Source organism: Danio aesculapii, chromosome 21, assembly GCF_903798145.1.
Source record: "Danio aesculapii chromosome 21, fDanAes4.1, whole genome shotgun sequence".
NCBI classification, from domain to species: domain Eukaryota; kingdom Metazoa; phylum Chordata; class Actinopteri; order Cypriniformes; family Danionidae; genus Danio; species Danio aesculapii.
In genome coordinates, this window is record NC_079455.1 from 24,334,972 (window position 1) to 24,357,550 (window position 22,579).

Genomic DNA, 22,579 nt, shown 5'->3' on the forward strand with positions numbered 1-22,579 from the left:
AATCCTTTATTTATTTATTTTTTTATTGAAGATGCTTAAGTTCAGTGATTGAAAAGTACATTTAAAACAGCACAATTTATGTTCAAAGCTAGGATTAACTTACTTCCGAAATGTATTCCGAAATAATGTATGTATTTCTTTATTTTTAAAGAAAGACAAGAGGGATATAATCTGAGAGAAGAACAAAATTTTAGGAGGTTGAAAACAAGGACAACTTTTAAAAAAATTGTGTATGCCTGTATGTGGTGTAAAATTAGGGAACTGTCTGGAACAGATTCTCAAACAATGTCAGGATATTAATCAATTTAAAAGGTTGTATAAATATAGATTATTAAAGGAATATAATGATTAATAGTGGTGATTGAAAAAGAACAAAATGAGAAAGGTATGATTAAATTTCAAGTAATGGCTGTTTGCAATATTATGTATGTTTGGGTCTGTGTTATAAAATGTAAATGTACAAATGGAATCAAACATATAATGTCAAAGATGCCAAGGATAAAATATGTCTCATGTAAAGCTCATATGTCTCTAGTTAAGAGAAGAGATAAGTAAAATAAGAACTAAGTTAGAGTAATGATAAACAAATGATGTGTGTAATAACGGGGTGGGGAAAATAATAAGCTTGTGCCTCATCATGCTCCATTTCGACCCCTTTGAAATGTATTTTGTTTAAAGAATTGTTTTGTGTATGATTTTACTGTTCAAAATACATAAATTTAAATCAAATAATTCAAAATCAGCTAATCAATCAATAAACAATATCAGTCTAAAGTTAGGGCAAAACTATAGATTTTTTCAGTAATGATGGTTTCAATGATTCTTATGGAATCAGAAAAAGTAGTATTTTAGTATTATTATATCTTTAAAAACAGAAAATCATAGATTAATAAATATGCAGTGTTAAAATAAAACAAGTCTTCAGAGTTCTGCTGCTCACCCACACCTCTTCCCGACTGTCTCGAAGTGTTGATTCCTTCCCGCCGTTTTGACCGTATACAAGATCCCTCAAGTTCCTCTGAGCTGACATAACATCCTCCTTCCCATCCTACACTCTAGAAGACTTCATGCCACTGTGACCCATAATTATTGTACGCACTGCCACAAGGAAAATAACCACCCACCAAACGTCCGCCCTTAGACCAAAGCCAATTAACCTCCAAACCGGTACAGTTCTGTCTGCTCTTTAAGCTCACTCACGGCTAGTGGAAAACCAGTCAGACAAGAATGACACTCTCCAGAACAAAGTGGGACAGGCTCACAATACAGAGCTGAAGGTGCATTCATCTGTTGACCTTATAAGTTCAGTTTCAATGGAGTATTGACTGGCTATTATGAGTTTCTCAATGGTCTACTTTTTTCGCCTCATGATCCATAACAAATCCCATTCAATAGCATCATCAAAGAGGTTGGAGACGGAACAGATCCTATGACAGCACATTCAGATTGTATTTAAAGGTATAGCACACCCGCAATAAAATATTCTGTCATCATTTACAATGTTATTATAGTGTTCTAGTTTATTTCTTTCTGTTTCACACAAAAGAAGATGTTTTGAAGAATGTTGGAAACCGGGGGCCTTTGAATCCCATAGCTGATAATTGTCGATGGCTACTAATTTCTAACAATGTAAAAGTAATATAAAAAAACTATAAATATGTGTAATCAGGTGACATGGTGGCTCATTGGTTAACACTGTCGCCTCACAGCAAGAAGGTCGCCGGTTTGAGTCCCGACTGAGTCAGCTGGCATTTCTGTGTGGAGTTTGTATGTGTATGGATGTTTCCCAGTACTGGGTTGCAGCTGGAAGGGCACACGCTGTGTAAAACTTATGCTGGATAAGTTGGCGGTTCATTCCGCTGTGGCGACCCCTGATGAATAAAGGGACTAAGCCGAAGGATAATGAATGTATAAATGTGTAACTATTTAAAGGAGCACTCCACTTCTTTTGAGAAACAGGCTCATTTTACAAGTCCCCTGGAGATTCACAGTTGAGTTTTACCATTTCTGAATCAATTCCATTGATCTTTGGGTCTGGGAGGAGCACTTTTAGCTTAGCTTAGCATAAATCATTGAATCAGATTAGACCATTAGCATCTCACTCAAAAAAAAAAAAAAAAAAAAAAATACTTTTTCTATTTAAAGACTGATTATTCTGTAGTTTCATCCTCTACTAAGACTGACAGAAAATGTTGCTGTTTTCTAGGCTGATATGGCTAGGAACTATACCAGGGGTGCCCAAACTCCGTCCTAGAGGGCTGGTGTCCTGCAAAATTTAGTTCCAAACACAATTAGACACACCTGAACCAGCTAATCAAGCTCTTTGGAGGTATACTAGAAACTTCCAGGCAGGTGTGTTGAAGGAAGTTGGAGCTAAACTATGCAGGACACCAGCCCTCCAAGGCAGAGTTTGGGCACCCCTGAACTATACTCTCTTTCTGGAATTTTAGTCAAGGCTGTCACCATGCATGACTGCAGCAAGTGCAATGATATGCAGAAGAGTCAAGACTTCTTTTTGATCATTTTTTTTCAAGCGAGATGCTAATGGTCTAATCTGATTTAATGATTTATGCTAAGCTAAGCTAAAAGTTCTCCCTCAGACCCAGAGATTGGCTGAATGATTCACTGTTTAACTCTAGAGGAGTTTTAAATGGAGCCTATTTCCAAAAAAAAGAGGAGTGTTCCTTTCAGGATTAGTATTTATTCATTCATTTTCTTTTCGGCTTAGTCCCTTTATTAATCTGGGGTTGCCACAGCGGAATGAACCGCCAACTTTAAGGGTGATTATATGATATGTAATTTTAGATTTTTGGGTGAATGACCTCTTTAAACACCTACAGCAATACTGAACGATCCTTCCTTGTTAACAGACATTTGAGCATTTCCAGCTTTATGGATGTGACAAAAACTTAAAACATAAATTCACAGACAAAGTATATGTTAACATTATATTGAAACATCTGTTGTCATTTTTCAAAACAACTGATTAGATATTTATGGGACCAGAAAACTTGGATGCACTCTCTTACAAATCTCTGACTCTTATGTCGAAAGGAAAAAGAAAGGATACTTGTGGAATTTTCCCCACGATTTACAACAATGATCCATGACCTGAAGCCCATAATGTTAATCAGTTATTACGAGGATTACTTAACAACTGAATCCATTTAGCCCAATCATTCACACCTGAGTGCACACTTCTATTTGACGAATCTGCAACTGCAAGTTACTATGGGAGTTTTCATAAGAGCATCACATAATGCATTTGCTTCTGTTAGACTTTAACATCAGGTTCCATCAGCAAACATTTGTTAACATGAAAAATGCTAAAGTATTTATTAATAGTTTATGTTCGACATGCTGGTGGTGCTGCTGCATTATTTATCATCAAACGTTGTTTCTGATATTATTATTTAATGAACTTGAGCTGACATGAACGAACAATAAAACATTACAAGCACTACAGTACTCCAAGCTGACCAACACTTTTATGCAGTCCATCTGTTGATGATATACCATCATGATATAGGCTAGTCATTTTACTAAAAGGTTTCCTTGAACTATTACGCAGTGGTTCTGGCTTGTTACATAAAACAAATAAAACACCCAATAGTAAGTAGTCAGATTTAAATAAAAAAAGTTAAAAATAGCCATGTTTTGTAATGGAAATAGGTATCAGCATCTTATAAATACACAATAGTAAAGCGTAAAACCAGGTCCCCGTTTCAGAAAGGAGGTTAAGTGAAAGGTTAAGTATGTTAACCCTGAAATGAGAGAAACTCTGGGTTTTCCGGTTTTAAATGGCAGGTTTGTCAAACTCGAGAGAGCAGGGTAAGTCAAGCCTGTTTCTGAAAGAGAGGTAACTTTAACTCAGAGTCAGTTACCGTGGTAACTTACTCTGTGAACCTAACCTGGTCAGGTTTTATTCTCTAAACTCTGAGTTTCTGTTGTTCTCCTCCCCTTTTTTTAAAGACGAAGTGGTATTTCTCGCTTTAGCCTTACGTTTCCACCCACCTATTTTTATATGCAATTTGGAGATGCGCATAAAAAACGATTGATGGAAACACCAAGATGCACATAACTTTTGAAAACATGTATAAAAAACGTATGCGCATGTGATGGAAACAATTTTACAGAACAAATTCCAGTATGCACATTACAAAAAGTCATATGATTTTGTTGTAAGAGATCATATGATGATTAAAATGTGTGTAAATGGACAAACCAGCAGGCTGAGCACACTGTAAAACAACTGAAATGTTGTTTTGGTCATTCTAAAATGCCTGAATTGTTTTAATATGTTTTATTATATTATTAATTACCTCCAGAGCTGTCAAGAGCATCTGTGCTCCATATCTGACGCCTTCAAACACCACCGCGCGTTCATTGCATGTCTGCATTGTCTTCTGAGGTGAAAGTCATTTATTAAATAAAGAAAAGATTCATGCAGCTTCTCCTACAGCAGCAAATTCTGCTTTACTGTTGATTTTTGGCACCAGTTAATCAGGATGTGTTGATTTTGTTCGCTTTTTTGATATTCCAGTTTTTCACATAAATTTAATTCGCAATTGTTGGATGAAAACCTAGCTATTGCCAAAATTTCAGTCACACAAAGAACAAAGTCACGAGAATGGCTTGTCCATTTTTAATAAATAAATACCTTAAATTCACTGACCTTCGACAGGGATATGTACTGTAACTAGATTAATAGGATTATTACTTGTTCTATACTATTTTTAGTGCTGCTTAAATTCTAAACGTCATATCAACATCTACCACTGGATCAATAATAAAGGCAGACACACACAAGTGCACTTTTAAATCTATTAAAAACTCTATTTTAGAAATTTTATCTTAAACCAATCAATGTGCGAAAAAATGGGTACCTTAAATGAAACATTTCCACAGAACATTCCAACCTCCAGCGCCAAGACTGCAGCTCTGCACAAGACGTTTGGCCATAGGAGAAATTGTCCCGCCCAACCGAGCCTGGTTTCTCTCAAGGTTTTTTTAATTTTTCACTTTCGCCAATTGGTGAAATTTTTTTCTCACCACTGGCTTGCATGGTTCGGGATCCGTAGAGCTGCGCATCGATGGATTTGCTCTTCGGTGTTTGGTCTCTCAGTAGTGAATCGTAAACCACACTGAATTGAGCTAAACTGAACTGAACTTAAACACTGAAAACTGAACTAACACCGTTTTAATCTACTATAATCTTCTATGTGAAGCTGCTTTGACACAATCTACATTGTATAAGCGCTTTACAAATAAAGATGAATTGAATTGAACATTAAGCTAAGGTTATATGCATTCCTGTTTTGTCAAATTTGTTGTAGAAACTATGCAGTAGCCTATTTTATGTCATTTAATGCAATCACATCTGAAATACCTTCAAAATTACAGCCAATTCCCCACTTTTTCCAAGTGAAAAGTTAATAAACGTCACACATTACATTACTTTTTTTATTATACTTAAACATTTAAATACTTTAAATGTAAACTTACGCATTAACTTGAGCAGCTGTTTTCACACGCTAACTGTCTCTGTTTCACTAATGCAGTGGTGTTGCTTTATTAAATATATGGTCCTATTTGCTATAACTTTGCATGAGCACATCAAGTTCAGCTGGAGAAAGAAATGCTGATCTCTTTATTCAGATGTTACCAAGGTGACTCGTAATATCTGCGCTCCATTGATAATGCCTTTTTATAGTCGCGGTGTGCGCGCTTAACTCTGATTTAGTCTACTCAAAGTTGATTGACCTAACTCAGATCAGCTATTCTGAAACCGAAAACTTGAGTTTTTAATCTCTCGGTAAGTCAACAGAGTTCAAGTTTAAACTCTGAGTTGGTTGAACCTCCTTACTGAAACAGGCCCCAGGTGTTTAAACACCACTACCAACAGTAAGTACAAAAAAAAGCTGTTTTGATTAAAGAGCATCTATGATGAAAAGCAACTTACAAAATTAACATGCCAGTGATTTTGATGCCCACCGCAACGTGACGTAGGAGTACAGTTTTCCCCAGCCACCAAATTGATTGACAGGCATCATGTTTCTATAATAACACGTACATGCATCCACAGAACATTTTTTGCAAATAAACTGGGATTAAAATATTTGTTACAACACTCTGTAATTTTAATAATTGTTATAAGTTAAAAACATTTTTAAAACAGCATGTTTGTAATAAAGACAGTAAAATCGCAATGTAATTTAAACCGCTATAATCACCGCAGGCTCATGGTGTCAGTAAACACGCACATATGTGTGTGTGTGTGTTCTGCAAACAGCATTTGTGTGACTGATCATTTCAGAAAGGCTTGAATAAACTCCACCACAAATACATCAAATAAACTTACTTATTTTTGACTAAGGAGCTGTATTTCAGCTTTATCCGTGTCTGTCTCTATCACTGACTGCTGTTTATCTGTTGTAACTGAGAAGCAGACACACACCAGGGAATGGTGGGCGAGAAGAAGCAGCTCATTAGCATTTAAAGCCACAGGTTACAAAAACTGCTACAATGTATTTAGACACCAAAATGGGCAGTTTCCGGAGGCTATAATAAATTATCTGATGGGTATATTGAGCTGAAACTTTACAAATACATTCTGGAGACACCAAAAGGCTTATCTTACATCTTGTAAAAGGGGTAAAATAGGTGCCCTTTAAAATAGGTGTAGGTGTTTTTTACTAAAGTCGTAGTACTGAAGTAAAATATAAGTGAACAGTCATCTTAGCTTTTAAAATTGACTTTAGAACTTTAGATGAAATAGCTCCCATTTTAATATTTTTAAAACATTGTATTTCCGTAATACTAAGGCTTTTCATTGACATTTGGGAAATTATGGCACTGGGAAAATGATGACATTGATCTTGGTCAACTACTGTTCTATCTGCATTATCAGTGTTTACACACCACATAAAGTCCACTGGCTGTTTATATAAACTTATAATTATACTTAAGTGAGAATTATTGATTGGATTGTTAGTTTAAGGATAAAAGTAAATGCTTATTTATAGGATAAATCAACGAGACAACATGATAGGCCTGGTTTTATAGTCAAAACCATTGGAACCACAAATCAACCATGGTTTAGCAACTCTTAGTATTTGTAATACATCTGTTTTTAAATAAATGGTCAATCATCCAAATTTTACTATAATTAAACTATAGTTCACATCTGTAAGGGAAGATAAAATTGCCCTAAAGTAATACTTCACCCCTTAATTGTCACCGTTTGCAGTATATATTTATTAATATTTAATTTTGTCAACCAATATAGAAATCTGATACATAGCAATAGGCGATATGCATACATTTTCATGTTTACATTTCACATCCAAAATGTGTCATATGCAATATTTCAAAATATTGCAAAACATGGCGGTTTACATATATTTTTAGATTTTAAAAAATCCGCATGGGTAAACCTGAAGCCCTGAACTGATCTCTGAACTGTAAAACAGACTCTTACCGTGAGTGCTTCACCTGGAGACTGATTAAAGTCAGCGAAACCCAGCAAATCCTCTTCGCATTCGTCAAAAGATGAAGCCGGCGAGAGGCCGCTTGAGGACGAGTTGGAGAGTTTTCTGAGCGCCAGGGACGAGGCGGGGGAGCCGCTGAGTCCGCTGTCCGAGCAGATGGACTCCTCGTCGGGGTGGCGATGGGAGCAGGAGCAGGGTCCGCGGGGGCTCTGCTCGCACTCGCAGGTCACAACCAGCTCGGGGACAGCGACACGAGCGCGCCTGGAGAGCTGGTCTTCTGGGTGGCTGTGCTGGGTTTCACCCATACCCACGCAGGGGGCAGGGGTACCGGGCGTTTTAGTCATCACGCGGCTTCTGGTCTAAAAGATCATTGAGGTTGTTGATGGGTTTATCCAGATTAGGGCGCGTAACCGGCTCGCGCTGGGCACCGCCGCCGCTCCTTGTGTGTGACGCGTCGCTTGGATGCAAAAATAAAGCAATATTGGGCCACTGTTTTAACGCATTAGGGGCTTTGAATGCATCATGTTAATGTATGAATAAAATCACGTGAAAAATGTAAAGATTCCGCAGGTATTAAAGAACTAAACGTTTATGGGTCTTTCAGCGATATTGGAAAATGTGTTGTTTGCAAAACGCTGTTAAAGCGTCGCGTGAACAGACTGCAGTTTTACCCCGCCCACCTTTCTTTAAAGCAACAGAGCCAAACATGAAGAGGTCAAACACATGAAATCAGATTTACAGCGCCACCTAACCGGTGGTAGACGACGTACTTTAAAGGGACAGTTCACACAGAAATGAATAATGCTCGTAGGCTCACACACTGTATTCACACTAGGAGCAACTTTGTAGCTGCCTGTTGACCTGCGGGGAGATAGAAGTCGTGTAGTGGTGGCTTGTCTCTGATTGTTGCTCGTAGTGTAAATGGGGCATTGGGCTATCCAAGATGTAGGTCAGTTTTTTCTTCAGTAGTACATTGTATACCACTTTGAGAGTAACTTAAAAAAAAATAAAATTCAGGCAAACCTACATCTCTGCCTGTATGTTTTGGGCCCCTCAAAGTGAAGGAAAGGAAGGAAGAATTTCCAGAAGGAAAATTGCTGGAAAGAATGCATTCACGTTTAGAACACGTTGATGTGAGACGTCTACTTTAGCCAGACGCATTCACATCCGCGCGGTTTATGAAAATAAAACACATTAAGCTGCTAGATGTTAGTTACATAACTTGACTATGTTCCTTCTTAATGCCAACTGTGCTGTGCAAAAAAATTATCTATAAATGCTTATGATAAACCGCCGTTTGTTTATCTTTAAGCTCTGCTTCAGTTGCTTGACGCGCGTGCACGTGAAGGAGCTGGTGAGCACCAGCACACACACACATATAACACATATCTTGACATGCAAAAGTGTTTCTCTATATGTTTTCATACAAGTTGTTCACAATACTTATCCATCCACAGAATTTGTAATGTAGTCAAGTGTAAACATTTAGCTGTGGTTCGCGTTTCTGCCTTTGGATGTCTAACAAAGCATCTGCATGAATGCTAAAACTTTAAATAAAAGTAAAACCATCAACAAAAGCCTGACCCCTTCTGTTTACAAATACAAGCGCAGCCGTTTAGAGCTCATTTCTGGTTAATGATGTCAGAATTTACCAGTGTTTTGGAATGGATATGTGAATGGTCTTTTCTGGAAAAATTACAGAACGTCCTCGCCTGTGTGAACACCTTTTTTATGAATTTATCGGTAAAGTCGTTTCGGAGATTTTGTGGATATTTACCGATTTCACTGCATGAAAGGGGCTAATGACTTTTATTTTAAAAATCTTAAAAAAAAATATTCCAATAAAACTAAAATACTTTATTATTATTTTATTTATTAAAAATAATTTAAGGTGATTTTATGGCACCACATTTATAGTACCATAAATACTTTATTAGTTAAATGGACTGTAGCTCATGGCAGATGTTAATCCATAGACAAACATGGGATTTTTATACCAACAAAGGTTTAAAAGTTCTGCCCATATTTCCACATCTACAAAATTTAGATTTTTCCAAAAAACTAAATTCGGTGAGCTCACGTTAACAATTAGAGACCTCAGTAAAAACGGAAAAATAACAATGAAATGGCCACATTCAGGCAAAAATTCTGTTCCATTATATAATTCCAAAGTTCTGTCAAGAATAGACATGAACTGCAAAATTATTTGATAAAAAAAGCTTTGTTTTTAAGAATCACAAAATTTGAAAGCATCTAAAACAGACATAAAACATATACACTAATCATATTAAAAACCAACAACAATGGTCAAAAAGCACTAATTCATAAAACATACACAGGAATGCATTTAAAAAAAACAAACCAAAAATATATATATATCCTGAGGTCATACTTTTTGGACACTTCTGGTTTTCTTCAAGTCTGATATGGCAACAGTCTCAAAAAGCCCCTTCACAAAGCCAGTGTAACTGCATTTTGAGCCAAGCTCAAAGTTACATTAGGGAAAGAGAGAACAAACAGCATTCGAGTTTCATTAGTAAATGACTACAGACGCGTCTGTACACAGTGTTTGAAAGAATTGATTGTCCGTTTTTTTCAGTCTCAGTTTTGTGCAAAATGCCTAGATCAGCATCTCAGTCCATTGGGATTAATTAGTGTCCTGTGTCAAGGTCCCGCATGTAATCCTGCAGGGCCTGAAGTCGAGCGTCAATCTCCGAGAGGTCAGCACCTGTGTCCATAGATGTGTCTGAATAGGAAAGATTTACGTAGTTGACATTTATATTGTATTAGCAACTATTCTAATTGTTAGATGCATAAACAATTAAATGTGAAATGATGTGCTACCTCCTGCTCTCATTCTTTGTGCTGGGGTGCTACACATTGGTTTTTTGTTAATGTGCCTTCCTCTGGACTAGAAAAGAAATGACAATTACTGGAGAGTGGGGACCCGCATTTAGACCTAAACAACATAATGATTCATTTTGTTACTCACCACAGCTGGACCATTATACATCAGTTTCCTTCCTCTGCAAAAAACAAATAAATGCATAAAAATACCTCTGTTTGACAAGATTAAAACTGGTTTGCTTGCTTATCAAGACAACATGCATTTGATACTAAACACAGTACAAAGAAGTAGTCCTTAAAAAAAGGTACTGTGGGAAATAAAAAACTTTTTCGCCTTCAATCTTCAGTGTGACATGATGCTTTCTAGAACAATTTTAATCAAATATTTTACATCTTATGATAAAAATAAGAATTTAGCGATAATTTTTGATCATTTAGATTTTTACATACATGATATTTTTGGAGTCACATCTTTAAGATCTCTTATCACTGTCAGTTTTGAAAAAACAGCACTAGAAGATAAGCTTTTACAAATTTTAATAGAAAATTTACACAAGATGAATAAGAAAAGTTCATAATAGTATTTCTTTCAGCTGAATAAGCTAAAGCAAAACCATATCCAGGACATTTGAGTAGATTTAGAAATGGTGTGGGCAGGGGCGTTGCTAGACATGAAGCTCTACTGGGGCACGTACCCCCTTCCCCCATCCCCCCCGCCCCCCCTCAAAAAAAAAAAAAAAAAAAAAAAAAACACTATATATATATATATATATATATATATATATATATATATATATATATATATATATATATATATATATATATATATATATATATATATATATATATATATATAAATACACTATATATATAAATACACTATATAAATAAATACACTATATATATATAAATACACTATATAAACAAATACACTATATATATATATATAAATACACTATATAAATAAATACACTATATATATATATATATAAATACACTATATATATATATATATATATATATATATAAATACATATATAATACTTTTATTCACTATTATTTTGCAGAATAATTGTATAATAATAAGAATACTTTTATTTATAATAAATATAATATATACATATGTATATTATATTTATTATAAATATAAGTATTATTATTATTATACAATTATTCTTCAAAATAATCTTAAATGTAACTGGAAAACAATGTTAAGACAACTGGAGTGATGCTAAGATCATTTAAGAAATTACTTTTGCATAAATATTGATTTCATTTGAATGAAATTCTATAGACAATTCAATAAAATAAAATTTAAAAAAAGTGTTATAGGATTATCTGTTGTCTTAGACTTGACATGGCAGATAATTAGGTTTGTTAAGTCTTACCTCCCTGACTCGTCATCCCTCCTTTTTGCTTAATACAAAGAAATCTATCAGTAGGCATGCTTAGTAAGATCACCATCATATTGTTTAAACTTTAGTTTTGTCCACTTGCAAAACAAAAAAGCTGTTATGCTGGTTTTACAACCCATGAGCGGCACGTAACAAGCAGCCTGCTTTTTTGGCGCGCATGTTAACTACCGGGACTCTCAGAAGAAGAGCAGCGCGTGCGCGAGGCGCGCGTGTTTTCTGCGCACACGCGGAGATGCGTCGGTTTGCTTTTTGATTACATTGCTTTCACCAGCGTTGGTTCGGTTGCACATAGAGAATAACGTCTTGATTTCGGAATTACCACTTTTAATAAATACACTTGCATATGAAGTAAATCATATCTCAATGCATTTACTGGGGCACTGGAGATTTTCACTGGGGCACGTCTAGCGACGCCCCTGGGTGTGGGTCTATGTGGTTCTGCAGAACAAGTGGGACTGTCTGTGGGAGGGTTGACAATTCTAACGCACACAAAACAAGCAGTATGAAAGGGGTAAAGGGGAGAAGATTTTCCACTACTTAGTCGCTCATAGATGTTTGGTTATAACAGGAGGACACAAAAAAGTGTAATAGAATGATAATAATAGTAAAAAAACATGTCACTAAATATACTTGGGCCGAAAAAAGTAAAGTGTATGAGTGGGAAGCAGTGTATACTGCTGAGGCAAGTGCCCTGAATTAATGAATCAGCCAACTGACTTTTAACCCGGCCAACTTATACATGCCTAACAAAGACATTTTGTTTATTGACTTACCTGCTATTTAGAGGCTTAGCAAGCTCTTCAAACTCCGCCACTGATCCTTCAGAAGAGCAGCGACTCCTCCGGCTCTCTACAGACACACTCCTGCCTCTGCCAGCACTTCCTGCCCTCATGAGCTGAGGAACGGGCTCTCTGGAGCGTGAACGGCCTCTTTCCATCAGAGACGGCGAAGCCAGCATGTCCCTTCGAATCTTCCTCTGACTGTTGGAAACAAAAACAGATCTCAAGTATGTCTGCGAAGGTAGGAAAAGTCTTCAGCTGACTAGTCGAACAGAGATCAGACTTTTTATTCTTTTATTCGTCTGATCCCCAAAAAATGATCCTACAGATTGGAGGATTAAAGTGGATTCATGCAAGGGACGAAGAGAGGTAATGGTGCACACCTTTCAAAGTAAACCGTATTCCTGCTCACAGACAGGGCATTGCTTGTAGGAAAAAAGACAACAAATAAAACAACACAAAACAGCAGAATCATAAAAAGATAGAAATGAACGTAAACTGAAATGGTAAAAGAATCCTACCTCTTCAGTTCTGCCTCTTTTTGGCGCCGTTGTCGGTCTTGGATGTAGGCTGTAGGGTCAAACCGAGGCACACGTGACCCTGTTGTGGGACAAAACAACACTTAAATCAGATTGAGCCCAAGTACAAAGCCCCTAAAGGCTGTTCTGTGGAATTCACTTCTGCACATATTAAACAGGCAAAAAAATAGAGGAAATAGAAGGAACATCATTTGACAAATCACTAGAAAGGTCAGACAGACAATATTTCCTTATTTGGTGTCTGTTTGTCATAGAAGAGATATTATGACAGATATTATGATTAGATAAAACTATAAAAATGTAAACAATCTGGATGTGAACTGGTGGCTGTTTTTGGTTTGGCACCTAAACACAATCTTAAACGAAACAATTTGATATCAGCTTAAAATTCAGAATCGTAACTTGGTTAGACATTGTTGCTCCCCAACCAGACTGGCGTTTTTTTAACGCGTCTCTGAAAAAATATGTCCATCCACACTATATCCCCAAAACATATTATACATGATCACTCATGCACACTGGACGTGTATATATTTTGCCAGCATTTGTATGAGGAAAAATTTAGCCAATCAGGAAAGGATACATGATAATTCAGAAGACTAGTCAAAGATAGTCAATACTGTAGATGCGCCTCCATTTTGAAAAGTCTGCATTTAATAACATCTACACTGAAATGAAAGACCAGTGTTTCCAAACAAAAACAAAGTCTTAAGCGCTTGAAAAACTATTAATTTTCACAAAAAAAAGCATTAGTGTAAACGGCCCCTCAATCACTTTGGTTTGGCTCAATCCACGATTGTTCTCTCATTCTGAAGCGTCATTTAAAGTTAGATTTATCCCAAGCAAAATCAAAGAATGAACTTGTTTCATAAAAATCGGATCAAAACCTTTGCTTGGAAAAAAAATATGTTTGCAGTTTGAAATGGCTTTCCAAAGAAATCTTTAGCCAAGAAGTTTTATACTTCCAATTACTATTTTTGAACTGCTAACTTGCATTGGTCTGTATTGATAGTAAAACAGGCAGGTGCGGTTAATATGGAAATCTTCTCCGACTAATTTAATCCACACTGCTATTAGCAGATGTTCTTAACTGCAGTATTCCCAGCAATGCAAATTTGGCTATACATTTTCTTTGTTTACGTAAAGCAAAGTTCAATTATTTTCCTTCGGCTTAGTCCCCAGCTTATTTATCAAAGGTCGCCACAACGGAATGAACCGCCAACTCTTCTGGCATATGTTTTACACAACGGATGCCCTTCCAGCCACAACCCAGTACAAGAAAACACCCATACACTCTCTCATTCACATACACTCTCTTACACTATGGCCGATTCACCGATTCACCATAGCGCATGTCTTTGGACTGTGGTGGAAAGCGGAGCACCCTGAGGGAAACCCACACGAACATGTGGAGAACAAGCAGACTTCACACAGAAATGCCAACTGACCCAGCCGGGACTTGAATCAGTGACCTTCTTACTGTTAAGCGACAGTGCTAACCAGCAGATTTTACACACTCATCTAAAATTTAATATTCATCCATAATTCATCTTCACCCATTTACCTGTTGGAGACGGCGAGGGTCTTGTAATGCAATTCCTCGACCCTGAAGAGTCTGCCCTCCTAACTCTCTCCTCTGACCTGCGACCCCTGTCCTCCATCCTCTCCCTCGACCCAGAGCGTGCTCTTACTCCAACACGAGTCAAACTGCGCTCTCTGGATAAAGAACGATGAACCACACCATCACCTCTGAGTCCACTTCGGTCAGACATGACTGGAGTTGCTCGACTGTCAAAGTCAATGGGAAAATCAGATGATTAACATGTGCTCCAAAGAATGCAACATTTTCATAAAAAAAAAAAACAAGTTTTGATTTAATTATCTTACCCACGTCGTAACAAGGCTAACTCAGTGGTTAGACTTTTAACCCGTATTCGAAGAGCTCGTTCGGAGGCCCTGAGTTCCTCTAACTGCCAACGAGAGTCAATTTGAGTATTTTAATGCATTGGATGGTCAGTTTGTCCATCTCATAACTGTACAAATGTAATGTGTACACTAACCTGTTCCACCAGGAGGCGCTGTTCCTGGCTCTTCTTGATTGCAGAGCGTTGGCTTTTTGCCCTTTCCTTCAGCAGCTGTTCTTCCAGGCTGTGAACCGCCTCTCTGAGCCCACGAGCCCCAGGAGCAGATCCAGACCCCACCATCTGCAGACGATCCAGAGCCTTGGCCAAGGCCTCCTTTTCATCTCTCACCAAAGCCAACCTGATCAAGCACACATAACATAATAAAAGCATTTTGCTAAGTGGCTTTGTGGATAAAATGTTGAAATGTTTCGTGATTTTATAATAGGGAAAATTTGTAGAATATAAATTCAACCTAAACATATTTAATCCCAAAATATGAGTTCAGACTACATTATATTTTTTGTCTGTTACGATGGTCACTTTGTCAAAAGATTCATAAATCACTTGCAAATTCTTTGTGTTGTTGACATAAACATATCAGCCTGTTATGCTTCTTGACCAAACATCACTTGCTGTTTTCAACGTTCAATGACAAGTGTGCAAACTATGGCCAATGGCTAGGGCCAGACAGAATCTGCAGACATTTTTTGCTATTTCTGCTGAGAATTTTGTAAAAAAAAAAAAAAAATCTGCGGATATATGTGGAAGGATTTTAAGAGTTATTATAACTTAAAACTTAAAATATGAAATAAAAAAATTATACATTTTTATCTTTATTTAATGTTTACAATGCAAATCCTATTAGATCCACTTATTTGGTAAACAAAGCAAGTCTCTAATATAATATGTCTACTAAAATACAGAAAATATTAATTTACAAACTGTATTGTAAATAAATCAAATGGACATTTTAATATTACTATTAGTATATCACAATAATATAAGTGAAATTAATTTAAAAACTGAATAAATATAAATGTACACATTTACACAAGTAAATACATAGACTCAATGATAGGCTAAAAATCTGTGAAAATCTGCAGATTTCTGCACAGGTAGATTCTGTGTGGGCCTACTCATGGCTAAGAATACTGGACACCACATTGTAAAATTTAATCTAGCAGCAACATTACTATGCCAAAAACATGCTAATATCTGAACTCAGCTTAGCAGAATCATTAATTGTACTTAAAGGTACTGATATTTAGATAAAAATGAAGCTTTTGTGTATTTGAATGTAAAGTTCACCAGAAAAAAAAAATCTTCATTAATTTATTTACTAGTTATTTACTTTATTCACCACGTGTCAAACCTAAGTTACTATCGACTTCCTTCTGTGGACCAAACAAACCAGTTAAAATTCACTTCAATGGAAGAGTTCCACAGACAGCGTTTCTGCAGGTTTCACAAAGTTACATTTAAGACTTTTAAAGACATTTTAAGACCATCATGAATAGAATTTTAGACATACAGGGCTAAATGCTAAGGATTTTTTTTATATCCCAGTTGGAAATGATTTTCACTAGCCCAATCAAAAAATTTATTAATTAAAAATATAAATTTTATTCATTTTCAAATATATCCATTCACAAACCCAATAACCCTGATCAAAAATAGAACAAAACATAGCTGACAATGACTTCAATCTACAATAACTGAATAATAAATATACACGTCAGGTCAGTATCCTCAGCAGTACATAAAGAGAACTTTTAAGCAAATGTAACTGTAAGGAAAGTAATTAAATGTTTTTTTTTAAATAAAAAGTTAAGTTTTATTAAGATGGATTGTTGGTTATTGTATGGCCGTTAATGGCCAGATTGGGTAGCTATACAGGAACAAAGGAAAATTAAGACCTGTTAAAAAAAATTTAAGACCTACAACACAACGTTTCAGTAGATTTAAGACTTTTTAAGGCCTAAAATTTAGCTTTTGAGATGTAAGACTTTTTAAGACCCCACGTATACCCTGAAAGAAGAAAGAAAAGCAAACATTCTTTTTTCTGTGTAACACAAAAGGAAATATTATAAGTAATGTTCATACAACTGAAGTGAATTTAAACTGGTTTGGCCAACAGAAGGAAGTCGATTCAAAGAGTAAATAAATGATGACAGAAAGTTTTGTACAGCAATAATAAAAAGATCGTCTCTACAGACTGTCTTTCTTTGAAAGAATTAAGAATTTACAAGCTATAACATCATACAAGCGTTTCTACATTGTCCTGAGCACCAGTCTGCAGCAACCCAGATGTGCAAGGGGTGTTTATATATATGAAAACATTTGAAATATGTATTACAATATTAAAACATTAGATAAAAAAAGAACTGACTCAGTGCGCAGCTTGCGTGTTTCCTGGTCTGATACTTTGTGGTCTCCTCTCAGTCCCAGTGTTTTTAGCTCGGACCTCAGAGCTCTTATCTCTTTCTGAAGCTCCGCAGGATCAGGTTTTCCGAGATATGGAAGTGGAAGAGGATAATGTATCCTACATAAAAATGCAGGATGTAAAACTGCAGTTTTAAAAATGAACAAAGTAGACACAGTGATGTTACTCCACAGACCTGTCAAACTCCACTGTGTAGATGAGGATGAGGTATCGTTTAGCACTCAGAGCAGGAGACTGTGGCTGAGCACGAGGACGGCCAACGACACCTGCCTTTCTGTTCCGCAGAAGCTCCAGGTCAGAATATGTCAAGAGGTCAAGAGTCACGGATTCACTGGACTGTAAAATACAATTCAAAAGAATAAATCAGATTTTTTATTTAGATGTGATTATTAATCAGAGAACACTGGTTAGCAACCTTCTAGATATATTTTAACTTGAACCATTAGAGGACAATGTTTAATCAAAATAAAAACAAAACTGGGGACGTCGCGGTGGCACAGTGGGTAGCGTTGTCGCCTCACAGCAAAGAGGTCGCTGGTTTGAGCCTCGGCTGGGTCAGTTGGCATTTCTGTGTGGAGTTTGCATGTGTTCCCCATGTTCATGTGGGTTTTCTCTGAGTGCTCCGGTTTTCCCCACAAGTCCAAAGACATGCGCTAAATATCCGATGTGTAAAATATATGCTGGATAAGTTGGCGGACCATTTCGCTGTGGTGACCCCCGATTAATAAAGGGACTAAGCCAAAAATAAAATAAATGCAATATGCATCTAATAATGCCACTAAGCTTTAGTGGCTCACTGTGTATTGTTGCCCAAAAATGCTTGACAGCTGAAAATGAAATTCTAGTTTTACAGCTTTAAATAATAAAAGTGTAATTATATTACAGTTACATAAAAAAATGTTTCCAGCTACCCTTTATCATACCTTTGACTTTGTCCAGTGTTAATTCCTTTTTGGACATCAATTTTTAAATCAATCTTTGATATTTTTCTCCTAAAAATTGAACCATGTCCTTTAGTGGCACTGTTTGGACTTAATCCTACAAATGTATCGCTGCTATATTTACAGTCAACTGTATTAGCCTTTTGCTTAATAATTGCTAAAAGAATTAAACTACTGAACTGGAAAAACCCTTCTCCGCCCAACTACATTCATAGGATGCATGACCTGTTGCAGTTTATTCAAATAGAGAAAATTAGATATCCAATTAATGGCAAAACAGAAGATTTCCATACAGTTTGGCAACCTTTTCTGTTGCATTTTTAAAAAATAGCTATTTTAATATGTAACCCGTCTTATATATCAAACCCTGTCTGTATCTGTCTTTTTTTCTTCTTGATTTTGAATGATAGAAACTCATCCAAGAGTGTATTAGAAAAAGAAATTGTCTGATATCTGACATTTAACAGTAATAGCTTACTTGGGTATCATTTGTTGATTTATTATTATTGTTGTTGTTATTTATTTATTTGTTATTGTTTTGTTTGTTTTTTCTTTTTTTGTTGTTGTTTACTTTCTTTATTTTCCTTTGAATATGGTTCAGAGAGTAAGGAATGTGTTTAATTACAACCCAATATTTTTTTCTTCAATTTTGTGAAATTAATGTATTATGGTTTTTCTTTCCCTCACTTGTAATAACTCTGATTGAGATTTGCCAATGAAAAAGAGTAAAACTAAAAAACTAAATGTAAATTATAAACTATACGTTTGTTTTTGTATAGTGATTAGTTTTACAGTGAATTTTACAACAGCATTTTATTTAATATTTTGTTAGTAATACTCTGTAGAAGTAGTAGTAGTAATAATAATAATAATAATAATAATAATAATAATAATAATTCATTTTCTTTTTGGCTTAGTCCCTTTATTAATCAGGGGTCGCCACAGCAGAATGAATCGCCAACTCATCCAGCATATGTTTTTACGCAGCAGATGCCCTTCCAGCCACAACCCAAAACTGGGAAACACCCATACACGCTCACATTCACACACATACACTACGGCCAATTTAGCTTATTAAATTCAGCTATAGCGCATGTCTTTGGACTGTGGGGAAAATGAGAGCACCCAGAGGAAACCCATGCCAACACGGGGAGAACACGCAAACTCTACACAGAAATGCCAACTGACCCAGCCGGGGCTCGAACCAGTGACCTTCTTGCTGTGAGGCGATCATGCTACCCACTGCACCACCGTGTCACCACAGTTTAAAATTTGAAAATAAAATTCTAGCTTACAGCTTTAAATTATATTAGTTACATTAAAAACAAAATGTATATTATAAAGTATGTTATTGTTTTTATATAAGGCTTAGTTTTACAGTGAATTTTATAACAGCATTTTATTTTGTATTTTTTAAGTAATACTTTGTAGTTGTAGTAATTATATTAATAAAATAAAAGATTGCATCAGTGCTTAACCTACTCAAGTCCCTGCTTAACTTATTTTTAATTTTTTTATTTTTAGTTGGTTTGATCATGTCGCCTTTGCTTCTACCTTATAGCAATTTTATGTAAACAATTATACTTTTTTTTTTGTTTATAATGTGTTTTAATGTTTATAATAGTGTATATGTATCTATTTTATTTTAATCTTATGTCAAGCCTCCCATGGACAGGTGTTGAGAATTAGCAAGTCTGCTTAAACACTTAAACAAACTGATTTGGTTGTCTAGTGTAATTGTGATGTCCATGTCAAAATAAATAAATTAATCAATTAATTAAATAAATAAATATTAATGTTGACAAAAGGGTTTATCAAAAGCATTTACAACAGCTTAAAAACTTAATAGCGTACAAAAGGTCAATCTCTAATGGTTAACACTTATTGGAAAAACTTAAAAATAATTTTTTTAAAAACTGAGAAAATCTTTTTATATTTGGAGTGGCGCTATATTTTATAGTTTTAAAGATAAATTCGGACCAAATTGTGTTCATCCCTACAAAATACATCAGAAAACTGGAATAACATTCATCAGTAAAAAATGACATCTTAATAAGCTTTGAAAATCAAGATTCTATTACTTTAAATATGAATTACTCCTCAGACCCACCTTGTGAACAGCAGACTCAAGCATGCTGCAAAATACTGGAAACTGTTTAAAATTCCCAGTTTTCCTGGTCAGGTCCTCAATATCTGATTGCAGAACAAAAGTTTGTAATGGCATAAAAGAACATGACATTTCAAGTAAGCCGAGAGTAAATGTCAGTTCTAACATGACTTACAAGCAGGATCGAACTCTCCTCTCCACTGGTCCGCTGTCACGACATCTGAAATCTCTACGATTAGCAACCTCTCAGCCATCTCAACCTTGACAGCAAATTCAGACCCACGAAATTTCATTTCTTCATGCACAACCGTGCCCACCTCCATTGCTTGCCACTGACAGCCTGAGAAAAACATTGTACAGGCACAGGGTTTAATAACATGATCATTGCAGTTCATAATAATGCTGTAATCAGCATTTCTTGATAACATTCATGTTATATGTAGATAAATCTCATATACTAAGAGCAACTACAGTATCTTATCAAATAATAACGGAAAGTTTAATCATGTTTAATTTAAGATATGGGTTCATTATTTTAGTGCTGTTCATGTCAAAAACACATCAAGGTGTCCACTGCAAATGTTCACTGCCATGACACAGGATTTGGGTCATGGACCATTTGAATGAATAAGGCTCATATTTCTTTACACTTCACTGAATTTCGTTCTTTTAAGGATAACATGGTGTTCTTAGCTCGTTTATTAACAAATTAGTATACAACACACTCTGTTTTCAAACTACTAAACCGATGGAGTAAGTGCTAACGTTAACCCTTTAAGGTTTGCCATAAGACTGGGCTAGTCGAACAGCAACATTATCAAATCAGTCGCAAAAATAACAAATACATCACATGTTACGTTTTGAAGCCAGCAGAGAAATATGTGACAACAAAAGACGATATATATATGCCCTAGATAACGTTACGATAGATGCATGTCAGTTCATACACAACTAGCACGCTAGCAACATACCCGTTATTGGTGGAAATGCGTTAGGCAGGCAAGAGCTGTACGATTAAAAACCTACATTTAAAGCAAGGGTTAAATAAAAGTCCAAAAAACGGAAAGATGAATAAAATGTCTTCTATTTTAATTTGGCGAAAACATATTCAGTAAACTGGTCGTCACTGCCTCGAACAACTGAAAACAGCGGCTCAATGACCGGGAATTTAAAAATCCCGCCCACAACTGTTATCATTGGCCAACTCGTGTAGATGTTGGGTTCCTATTGGCTGCACTGCTTGCCAATCAAACGAAAAGCCCTTCATTGTGGCAACGCCTTCGACTTCACGCCCATAAAAGAGATTTTCAAGCGGTCGCCTACTCACACTATTTCTTGCTTACAGCTTTTACCACTTCAAGTATCTTTTACAAATAATTATAAATAACGTTTAGGTTTACATTCCATGTTTTTGACATAGCTTATAGTATAAAAACTGTATTCCATGGTATATTTCCATGGTACTTTTTTCTTTTCTGTTTGTACAGATATTCTTTTGGGGGGTTTATATTAATGACAAAAATATATTATTTCACATAAAGGCAAATTTTCAAGTGAAGTTTGACATTCATAAATGTAAATACACCAACTTATTCTTAAAGTAAGAATTGTATTGATTTCGAAGTAAATCTTTCGATATTCTGTCATTTTATCTATTTATGTAAAGTTTTTCGATTGTGTAATGTTTTATGCTTTAATGTCATCCATATCATATTTGTCAGTTTTATTTTATTATTATTAGTTTATGTAGAGTTGCTTCATTATCACTTATGTTTTCTTAATGAAAACGATTTGCCATGACAAATGTAAAAAGGAAAAGAAAAAAACAAGGTTACGCAGTCCACAAGAGAGAACTATGCTGCTTTACTGCATCACTACAATACCAACATCAAGATCAAATAGAAAAAGATATATAAATAAGCGAAACAATGTGAATTCTAGTTTTAAAATAGTAACTATTTGAAAAAATATGTTGAATATTAATGAAAGTATACAAACAAGTACAAATGTATAATAAAGAAAAGAAAAAGAAAAGAAAAATTTGCAAAACAAAACAAATAAAATGAAAAAGTTTGGATAAGATGTTCAATGCAAATGAAAACTGACTTGGATAA

General features: G+C 35.5%; 2 protein-coding genes across 4 annotated transcripts in view; both read right to left on the reverse strand.

Annotated features, from left to right (window-relative positions):
- The window catches only part of itpkca (inositol-trisphosphate 3-kinase Ca), a 28,018-nt gene extending 19,869 nt beyond the window's left edge, over positions 1-8,149 (reverse strand). Inside the window, exon 1 of one of the 2 annotated variants that reach the window (XM_056446651.1) lies at positions 7,481-8,149. In XM_056446651.1, coding sequence (XP_056302626.1) covers positions 7,481-7,834 — 354 coding nt within the window. In that variant the 5' untranslated portion in view covers positions 7,835-8,149. Of the gene's footprint in view, positions 1-940; positions 1,125-7,480 lie in introns of those variants that run through there. The other variant, XM_056446652.1, reaches the window with a different exon arrangement.
- A 1,267-nt stretch (positions 8,150-9,416) lies between these two features.
- Positions 9,417-21,615, reverse strand: ccdc61 (coiled-coil domain containing 61). 2 transcript variants are annotated; one of them, XM_056446176.1, is made up of 14 exons: positions 21,437-21,615; positions 20,641-20,805; positions 20,469-20,551; positions 17,593-17,753; positions 17,364-17,516; positions 15,131-15,332; positions 14,958-15,040; positions 14,635-14,858; positions 13,053-13,131; positions 12,915-12,956; positions 12,526-12,732; positions 10,483-10,516; positions 10,335-10,401; positions 9,417-10,236 (listed from the first exon to the last, which is right to left on the reverse strand). In XM_056446176.1, the coding sequence occupies exons 2-14, from the start codon at positions 20,786-20,788 to the stop codon at positions 10,142-10,144; spliced, it is 1,578 nt and encodes a 525-aa protein (XP_056302151.1). In that variant the 5' UTR covers positions 20,789-20,805; positions 21,437-21,615; the 3' UTR covers positions 9,417-10,141. The 2 variants fall into 2 exon arrangements, with proteins under 2 accessions (XP_056302151.1, XP_056302152.1); XM_056446177.1 differs by lacking the exon at positions 12,915-12,956.
- Positions 21,616-22,579: the final 964 nt, after the last annotated feature.

Coding starts and splice junctions, on each gene's coding strand:
- ccdc61 (XM_056446176.1), bottom strand. CDS start 20,788: ATGGAGGTGGGCACGGTTGTGCATGAAGAAATGAAATTTCGTGGGTCT. Junction 20,552..20,640: donor AGGAGAGTTCGATCCTGCTT/GTAAGTCATGTT, acceptor TTCTGCAATCAG/ATATTGAGGACCTGACCAGG. Junction 17,517..17,592: donor TACACAGTGGAGTTTGACAG/GTCTGTGGAGTA, acceptor ATTTTTATGTAG/GATACATTATCCTCTTCCAC.